The sequence below is a fragment of the Octopus bimaculoides genome, chromosome 17 (genome assembly GCF_001194135.2).
Source record: "Octopus bimaculoides isolate UCB-OBI-ISO-001 chromosome 17, ASM119413v2, whole genome shotgun sequence".
In the NCBI taxonomy this organism is placed as follows: domain Eukaryota; kingdom Metazoa; phylum Mollusca; class Cephalopoda; order Octopoda; family Octopodidae; genus Octopus; species Octopus bimaculoides.
In genome coordinates this window covers 30,353,173-30,363,181 of record NC_068997.1, presented here as the reverse complement: position 1 = coordinate 30,363,181, position 10,009 = coordinate 30,353,173, and the positions used below count along the sequence as shown (strand labels likewise).

At 36.9% G+C, this 10,009-nt stretch overlaps 1 protein-coding gene across 1 annotated transcript in view; it reads right to left on the bottom strand.

Annotated features, from left to right (window-relative positions):
* Nucleotides 1-4,464: 4,464 nt before the first annotated feature.
* The window catches only part of LOC106871686 (transient receptor potential cation channel subfamily M member 4), a 54,154-nt gene continuing 48,609 nt past the window's right edge, over nt 4,465-10,009 (bottom strand). The window contains exons 4-6 of the mRNA XM_014918286.2: nt 8,751-8,941; nt 6,226-6,331; nt 4,465-4,687 (exon numbers count right to left, since the gene is read on the bottom strand). Of these exons, the coding sequence (XP_014773772.2) occupies nt 4,480-4,687; nt 6,226-6,331; nt 8,751-8,941 (505 nt within the window). The 3' untranslated portion in view covers nt 4,465-4,479. The remainder of the gene's footprint in view (nt 4,688-6,225; nt 6,332-8,750; nt 8,942-10,009) is intronic.

The window sequence follows — 10,009 nt, the reverse complement described above, 5'->3', positions numbered from 1 at the left end:
AGGAGGGAGGGCGAAGGGGGAGAGAGAGAGGCAGGAGAGGGGGTAGATGAAGAGGGTAGGGGAGTTGAGCCCATGTGGTACAAAGGAGTGAAGAGAGAAGATTAATCCCTGTTCACGGCGCAAACGGGAGTCCAGATGGCCCCTGTGCATGGACAATCCAAACACGGACAGATGTTGCTGCAAGGAGTGACTGGCAGAGCGGAAATGGCGTGACACCAGGGTGTCATTACATAAGTTGATGTCTTGGAGGTGTTCCGCGAATCGGTGCCCCGTTTGTCCGATGTACAGAGAATGGCAGAGAGAGAGCAGGAGATACAATAGATGATACTGGTAGAAGTGCAGGTGAAGGAGTCGGTGATGCGATAGGGTCGGTGATGGGTGCTGGTGAGGAGGGTGGTGTAGGAGAGGTAAAGGCAAGTGTGGCAGCGTGGGCGGGAGCAAGGGAACAAGCCAGGTTGGGAAGTTGGGTTGGGGAAGAAGCTGTGGACCAAGAGGTCTCGTAGGTTATGGGCTCGGGAAGGTAACAATGATGGAGTAGGTGATGTGGGTATATTTCTTGCAAAGAAATGGGTGGATAAGGTCATAGAGGTAGTCATAGTGTGTGATAGAATGTTTAAGCTCAGGCTAGTCTTACAAAATACCATAGCTACAATTATCTCTGCCTATGCCCCACAAGCAGGCCTACCAAATGAACAGAAGGACCACTTTTATGATATTCTTCTGCAGGCTACCTTAAAGACAAGGGACAATGATCTTGTCTTCGTGGCTGGCGATTTCAATGGGCATGTCAAACGGCACCCTATTATCTTCCATCCTGTATATGGGAGCCATGGAACTGATTTCCAAAATGAAGAGCGAACAAGGCCACTGTTCTGTGATGCAAATGACTCATTGATCTGCAACACCAACTTTAGGACCTGATCACCTATCATCAGATGACTGTACTATTGACTCATTCTCACCTGACAGTGCAATGCATGGTTGCTCTTGAATACAAAGACCCTCCCTGGTGAAGAATGTACCCCTCTCCACACCAACGTAGACTAGTCATTAAGGACTAGAGGTGCTGATCTCTAATTGCGGAGGGAACCTGTGGTAGAGGTAGAGGTAGACCCAGGAAGACATAGGACGAGGTGGTAAAGCATGATCTTCAAACTCTTAGCCTCACAGAGGCAATGACCAGTAGCTGAGACCTTTGGTGATTGCGCTGCGCTTGACAAGACCCATCAAGCCAAGTGAGTTCATAGTCATGACTGATGTTAGAGTCATGTAACTGGCACCTATGCTGGTGGCGCGTAAAGAGCACCTTTCAAGTGTTGAGCCTCATGGAGGCAAAGTGGCTGTGTTACTTTCGAGTTTTGGGCCTCAAAGAGACAATGACTGAGACTTTTGGCATTATGTTGTGCTTCAGAAGTCCAATCAAGCCAAGCAAAATCACAGTCATGGTATATACCATTGTCATGCAAATGGCACCCATGCCAGTGGCACCCATGCCAGTGGCACCCATGCCAGTGGCACATAAAGCTTCCCATTACTCTCTCGGAGTGGTTGGCATTAGGGAGAGTATCCAGCTGTAGAAACCATGCCAAATCAGCTTGCCAGTCCTGCTCAAACAGTCCAACCCATGCTGGCATGGGCAATGGACGTTAACTGATGACAACGATGATGATGATGATGATGATGATGGGGTCAGTTTGTTCAACTAAAGGTGGTGCTCCAGCATGGCTGCAGTCAAATCACTGAAATATGTAAACAAATAAAAGAATAATATATTGGCCAGCAAGAGCATCTCTCTGTAGTCTCTCAATTTTCAAAAAATAAATCAGATCTTTCTTAAGAAATTAAAGACACATTAGATAATGTAGTTCTCGAAATATTCAGTTAGATAAAACATCAGGATAGTCATGGCTGGATTCTTCTGATTGTAGATCATAAATCATAGGTGATGAAGTACTGATTTATCAGAGCTAAACTAGAACTAAACTAAAACTACACAAACTTTTCTCTATATACTCCTCATTCTAATCATGCCACAGTTAATTTTTGGCTTTCATCTCTTTGAGATTAATTAATGAATAACAGTCCTGTGCTATGATTAAAGCTTATAATGAAAATATTTCCTTATTTAGTTAAGTCTCTTTATAAACATATTCTATCTCCATTCAACAATATCCTGTTGCAGTCTCTTGTATTGGAACTGTACAAGACATGCTGTTCTAGTAAATGGATTATCGTATTAAGCAGTTATTAAGAAAATAGACTATTGGTTGTTTTAAACATATCTTGTTCAAATTACATCTTCTAAAGATGTCTAAATTAACAAAAAACAAACAGAAGGAACAAAAGGCTTCAACAATTGCTATTTCTTTACAGACTAATATGTCCTTCATTAGTATATTATTTGTATATATATATATCTTCTTTCCTTCTGGATCTGGACTGTTTGATTCTGAACTTTATACCCTCCGGCTGCACCTCTCCTACCCACGGATTTACACTGGACCCATCTTCTGATTGGAAATCGCTTCAATATACCACGACGTCTAAAAAACTTTTGAACTTTTCCACTTTTGTAAACCTCCTTTATCATCCTTTTTTACCTTACTTTCCTTCACCTACCGTCTCTTCGTACTCTGGATTCTCCTTGTCTCCGTATTCTTTCTGTTGAAGAGCGTAGCTCGAAACGTCAAAGACTTTCCGTATTCCCGAGCGTCATACTAATATATACTTTTGTTATTTACACCACCTGTCCTCGTCTGTTGTTATTTTTTGTATATTCTCCCATATATATATATATATATATACACGATAGTGCAGCAAACATACATATCAACATTCCAGTTGCATACAGGAAATTCATATTCACTTAATAGGCAAACCTCATTCACTTACCATTAACATAATTTGCTAATTAGTGAGACGTATCTTCTGTTTTCAAACAGTGTCACACCAATAATTAAAGTTCATCTGAGACAAATATGTCTTGACAACTAATCAGCATTATAAAGGGAAATAACTCAAATGGGACCATGGTCTGAATTTAGATTATTCTATTGGGTTGGTGCATAATTATTGCAGCTTTTTTTCAACAAAAACAATAACAATATTTAACTAAAACATCTTTAAATGATGGTCTGACCGTCTGCCAAGCAAATGGGAAGCAGTAATTGAAGTAGAAGGGGAATATGTCCCAAAATAATCATTTAAAGATGTTTTTGTTACATGTTGTTATTGCTTTTGTTGAATAATAATTGTTGCAAAAATGAAAAAAGTTACAATAATTATGCATCAACCCAATAGTTGGTGGAAAGAGACATTTTATGGTGAAAGAAAAGAACCAGGAGGAATTTTGGCCAGTACAACCTACAGAATTACGAAGCATGAACTAAGAAAAGTAACTCAAGTAGACCAGTATAATGAGAAGTTCATCTTCCAATCTCTGTGCTAAAAATTTGAATCTGTTTGTTTCTTTTCCTCTTAAAACTAGTGAAGATGTGTTGCTTGTGCCTAAGAAACAATGGTACAACCCCGTCACAATAAAGCTGACCTTAGTACCTATAACCATTGTATTTCTAATTCATCACTTAACAGACCAATCTTCTGTATCTATGTCTGTGAGAAATTCTAACATTCTCTAAATATTATTCATTCAGTTATTTATTTTGTTTTTATATTTGATGAAATAGGTGCAGGAGTGGCTATGTGGCAAAATGTTTGCTTCTCAAGCACATGGTCCTTGGATTCAGTCCCACTGCATGGCACTTTGGACAATTGACTTCTACTATAGCCTTCAGCTGACCAAAGCCTTGTGAGAGGATCTGGTAGATGGAAACTAAAAGAAAACCATTGAAAATGACCAAGACCTTTGGCATTATGTTGTGCTTGAGAAGAAAACCCATCAAGCTGAGCAAAACTGCAGTCGTGGCAGATACTGGTGTCACACAAATTGGCACCCATTCCAGTGGCATGTAAATTCACCCTGTCGTCATGTAAGTGGCACCCATGTAGGTGGCACATAAAGCACCCATTACACTCTTGGTGTAGTTGGTGTTAGGAAGGACATCCTGCTTTAGAAACCATCAGCCTTCTAGCATGCCAGCCCAGTCAAACCATCCGACCCATGGACAACGGATGTTAAATGGTGATATATATATGAATATACATACATATATGTGTGTGTTTGTGTGTATACTTCTTTGTGCCTGTGTATGTCCTCCACCACCACTCGAGAACCAGTGTTGGTGTGTTCATGTCCCCATAACTTAGTGGTTTGCAAAATAGACCAACAGAATAAGTACCAAGCTTAAAAAGAGGAAGTTCTGGGGTCAATTAGCTCAAATGAACTTCTTCAAGGTAGTGTCTCAAAATGTTCTCAGTCTAATGACTGAAACAAGTAATAGATAAAAGACAAAAGATAAATATATAACTTTAAAAAGGAAATATTTACTAAAGAATAGCAATAAAATTTTATAGAAGTTTTTATGCTAAAACTGGAAAATAAATTAAAAGTAATAAATTACAAACCTTTTCATCAACGTTGTGTTGTAATTCTTCTTCCTTTGACGTTAACTGGTCAATTATTGAACATAATTTATTAAACTTTTCTACAATATTCTGTGAATTTTCATACTGAGAATTGTTTAGTTGCTGTTGTAATTTTTCTACTTTCAATGTTAATCGGTCAATTCTGGAAGGAAAAAAATATTACATTAAAAGGTTTTTATGAAAAGCTGTGGATGCAATTTTTAATGAAAATCTTTAAATGAATCAGAAACTTAAAATAGTTTGGAACATTGATAATTTCTTTTTATGTTATTTAACCTCAGGTCAGCCCTGATTGAGGATTCAAACGATCACAAATGTTCCATTCCTGAATATTCCATCTTCCATGTACCTAGTTGCAGTTACTTGGTGACTTTATGAGTGCTGGGGGCATGAAAGAAGCATCTGGTACACAAGTGTAAAGTGGTTGGCATTAGGAAACAACCATATCGAAGGTGACATTGGAGCAAACAGTTCAACCTAAGTCAGTAAAGAAAACATGTTACATGCTGCTGCTGATGATGATGTTCAACATTGTCCAAAAGTGTCTGTCCATTTTTACTTGTAGAGTGGTTCACAATAGATCAGTTTTGTGCTCAATATATTTAATGATGGAGGGTGGTGAGCTGGCAGAATCGTTAGCACACCAGGCAAAATGCTTAACGGTATTTTGTCTGCCATTAAGCTCTGAGTTCAAATTCCACCAAAGTCAACTTTGCCTTTCATCCTTTCAGGGTCAATTAAATAAGTACCAGTTATGCACTAAGGTTGATGTAATCGATTTAATCTTTTTGTCTGTCATTGTTGTTTGCCCCCTCTATGTTCAGCCCCCTGTGGGCAATAAAGAAATAAACATATTTAATGATGGAACATTCCTATCATTAGTACCACCCATGCCAGTATGGAAGGTGGGCATTAAACAATGATGATGATGATGACTCATAATATATCAGTTACTGTTTTCAACTGATGATTTCCCTCAAGAAATTTTCTATGTCATGAAATTAACAACCAATCTGAAGTTATAAGCAAAACCCAAATCCTTCCTATAAAATTAATTGACATTTTCCTTTTATTTGTCAGTATAAATAATTATACTTTGAGATCAGACAAAATATTCACAATCGAAGAAAATTATTGTCAATTTCTAACCAGTGAAAGAGTTATCTGAGGAAAAGGTCAAAGTTGCAAGTGTAGGAGTTAATAGGATATAGTACGAATAGAACTAATGGTCAAGTGTTTGTAGTTTGTCATTGGTGTTGCATGAGTTCAAGGTTGAAACATTTAACTGATCAATCCTCTTAACAATAAATAGGAGAATGCAATAAAGGAAATTTGAATTTGTAGTGTTGGCTTGATATCTTTCTTTGGAATTCAGACATAACATCTTTTCATACAGTTTTATGGGTAACAAAGTAAAGTAGACCCAATAAGAATAAATGAAGCCTTGAAAATAAACAGATAAGTTTAAATACTTATCCATTTAATACTTATCCATTAGAATCAACTTTGTCATTAACCAATCAGGGCAAATAAAATGTATACTATGCTCACAAGTGTATCTGGTCAACTACATCCTACCCTTAATCTTACAAGAATTGCTATTTTTCCCTTGAGAAAATTGTTTTGCTAGTGTCAGAACATCAGCTTAATGCATATAAATTTGAAAATGAAATCACTTACACATCCTTGTCATTACTGTCAGATTTATGCTGCCTTAAGATGTAAGACTGAACCATCTTGTGCTCCCACTCAAGTAATTCTTTTTCTTTATTGTCATATTTACATGCTGTGGAAGGAAGTTATAGCAGCAATTAATTATTGAAGTAACAAGTTATTCTAGATAAGCTGTAGTGGTTACAGAAAGTGTCAAGATAAACACACAAAGTTGTAATGTTTAAGGAATGTAGGTGCAACTCATAATGCTCTACAAGAGATTAAGGAGTGTAGCAGTTAAGGAAAGATAAAATTGCAGTGGCTGTAGAGTACACTAGTAATGGTTATATAAAGCTCTAGTGATGATAAAGTATAGTGATAACATTGAGACGAAATTGTAGTAGCTTTGAAAGGTAGAAGCAACATGGAAATACTGCTGTCGTAGTTATAGATTCTATGGGATAATGTTGGAGATGCTACAGAGTTGAATAGTAAAACATACATCAATGCTGTATTGGTTAGATAATGCTGGTGTAACAAATCAATCATTGTAGTAATGAAGTACAATGGAGTACACTTATAAAAAGTTAGTGGTTATAGACTGCAGTTTACATCTAGAGAAAACGTTGCAATGGATTACATTATGTAAGTGCTACTATGTGCATAATGTTGTGGCTGTAGAGTTTAATAGTAACAGAAAGTTGTAGCAGCAATGGAATGTAATCATAATATATAGACAATGCAGTGGCTATATAATGTAGAGGTAATGCAAATATATATATATATATAATTGCTGTGGAGTTAAAACATAGATAAGGTTAAAACATAGATAAGGTAACTAGGACATAGTTTTAAAAAGAGATTATGTTGTACTGGTTATTAAGTGCAGTGCTAAGATAGATTTGCATTTGTTATGAAGTGTAGTAATAATCCATTAAATACAAGAAAAGTTTGGATTGTCCTTGAAGACATTAAACCAGAATAATGTTGTAGTGTGTTTATGAAGTATAGCAATAACATTTTTGGATATTTTAATGGAATTGGTGTATCATTGTAATGTACAATTATCAGATCTGACAAGTCCAAATATGCTGAAAGTAAAGGATACTTCCAGTGAGAATGATTCCCTAATCATGTGAGAAAAAGTTATTGCAAGAAGATAAGTGGAAAATGAAAGGTCAGTAGTTGTTGGCAATATCCCTGCTGAACTGTTGAAATATGAAGGAGAGGTCAAAATACTCACAATCTGGTAGACAAGGGATTGACTGACACCCTAGTCTCAATTTCTGATTATACTGCTTCCTAAGACAAGCAATCTCCAACCATGTCAGAATAATCACAGTATGTGTAAAGCTCAGTCAAACAAACAAGTTTATGTTCAGAACAACCTTGAACAGACTGATGCTTGAGACAGGAAACATCGTAGCTGTAGAATAAGTAAACTTCCATAAAGCTAGAAAAACTACTGAGCAGATGTTTGACATGTTCATCCTCTGCAAGAAACACTTTGTGGTATTAAATAATCTTAGACTAAATTTTCTAAAACATTAAGACAAATAATTATAGAGTTTGGCATGATGATCTTTGAATTCCACATGAGGCAAAAGTTGGCTCATTCTGTGCCGAGACAACCAGTTCAGTGTTTCTTGCAAGGCACAATCAAGATGGTGGGTGTACAACACCATAGGAATCCATTAACTTTGTCTTCTCTCTTCCCATCTTTTTAACATGTTGGAGCATGTTATGACCAATACCTGTATGAACAAGACCATATGAACACAGTCAACATTTGAGGGATGAACATGAAAAACCTCATATTTGCTGACAACATTGAAGATCTCATAAGAAGGAAGGTGAAGTGGTTGACTTAAAGAAAAAAGAAAAGAAAGCTGGAATATTATGGTCATGCACTGAGACCCAGCTGCTTTGTAAAGATCATTGAATCTTGTTCTTCAAGGAACAATGGAGGGAAAAAAGGAGATATAGAAGGAATGAATGATGTACACACAACATGAAGAAGCGGGCCCCAGCTCTGGTACAAAACTACATCAGATAGAGGAGTTTGGTGGACAGTAAGCTCTTAAGTACCTCTAAGTCACCATCAGAAGTTGAGGTCCCAGGCAATTAATAGAGTGGTAGTACATATATCATGATGTAGTTGCAAGATAGTTTAGTTCTAATAAACAGGTAAGAATGTAGTAGCTGTGAAATGCAGATGCATATATAAGAGTTTATGAAACATAATGGTAACACAGAGAGTTATAGAGGCAATGCAGTGAATGGTAATAAAGTGTAGTGGTTATGAAGAAGATTAGGCTGTTGTGGCTATGGATTATAGCAGTAATACCTGGATAAAGTTTTAGAGGATCCTTTGTTATGGCACATACTTATGTTGTTAATGACTAACAAACAGGTTCCTTGCATACATCTCAGTTGTGTAGCATATTGATGCAAAATATTTCTAACAGTAAAAACTGTATCCTATAATATGCAGAAGTACAAATTTGGAAAATCACAAATAATAGAAATAAAACAAGGAAAAAGATACTTACAAAATACATATTTTATTTTCAGCTCCTGATCTTTTGCCTTTTTATACAGATAACGACAGAACTGGTAGATGTTACTGAGCAGTACAAATGGAGGAGGCAAAGGAGGGCGGATAGAAAACTCATTGATAATGTCATATCTTTGGAAGGACCAGTGGAGATGACTTTTTTTCTGAACTTTTTCATAAGTAGAACTGAAAATGGAAAACAGAAAATATTACAGAGTACAACTAATTTTCATATTGTGATTTCAATAACGTCAGATCCAATTTTATTATCACTCAACTACAAATTAATTAACTTTATTTCCATATTTTAATTCTATATTTATATCACATCAATATTCCTGTAAATTTTCAGGGACTTTATCAAACAAGGTTGAACATGCATTTTTATATGTTTGACCAGACTCAGTCAAGCATTTTTGTAGGAGATGGGCAGTTACCCATACATATGTATTTTACCCATACATCAATGCTGTTGATGTTTATCAGACGAAAAGGCTGACAACTTGGGCCAATAGAGTTTGATATCTGTGTTACTTTAGGCTTTGCAGAGAGAACAGAAATCTAGAACAAATACTGCAGGGCATTTTGCCTGATTCTCTACAATTACACTACCCTGGATAAGCACTGGATAAGTCATTGTAATGGTGAAAGGTAACATTGTCCTTGGTGGGATTTCAAAAGTCAAAACACCACAAGGCATTCGGCCCAGCCTTTTACAAGAAATATAAAGGAAGAGGTTTATTCTTATTTCCAAGGTTATTTCCACATAGACTGTCATTAGAGGTCCTTGAGCTGGCTGATTTGAGTCAGTGTGGAGATTTAGAAATAGCAAATATATATCATCAAAGAGGAGAATGAAATTTTCAGGTAGAGTTGAAGTCAATGTGCTTGTTGAAAAGAGGGCTGAATTCTCTGGTAGGTCCATGTGTTAGGAGAGATTTATCAAGGATGGGCAGTGTGAGCAAGAGGGAGAGAAAGGGACAGAGAGAGTAAGAGAAATATCCCTGTTATTATTATTATTATTATTATTATTGTCTTTGAACAGCTTCTAACGCTGGAGATGTACTACAGTGTCAGCTGTTCACTACCAGTGAACTAAGGTAACACCTCTTATTTTTTGAGCACCTTCTGGAGTATTCAAATGGTTCCAAGCAGTGCTGTTGTCTGCAAGTGCTCCACCCTTATTGCAGCACCTATTTGTTCCACGTACTTCTCGAGATTTTTGCTCACTATTCCCAGGGCTCCGACAATTAT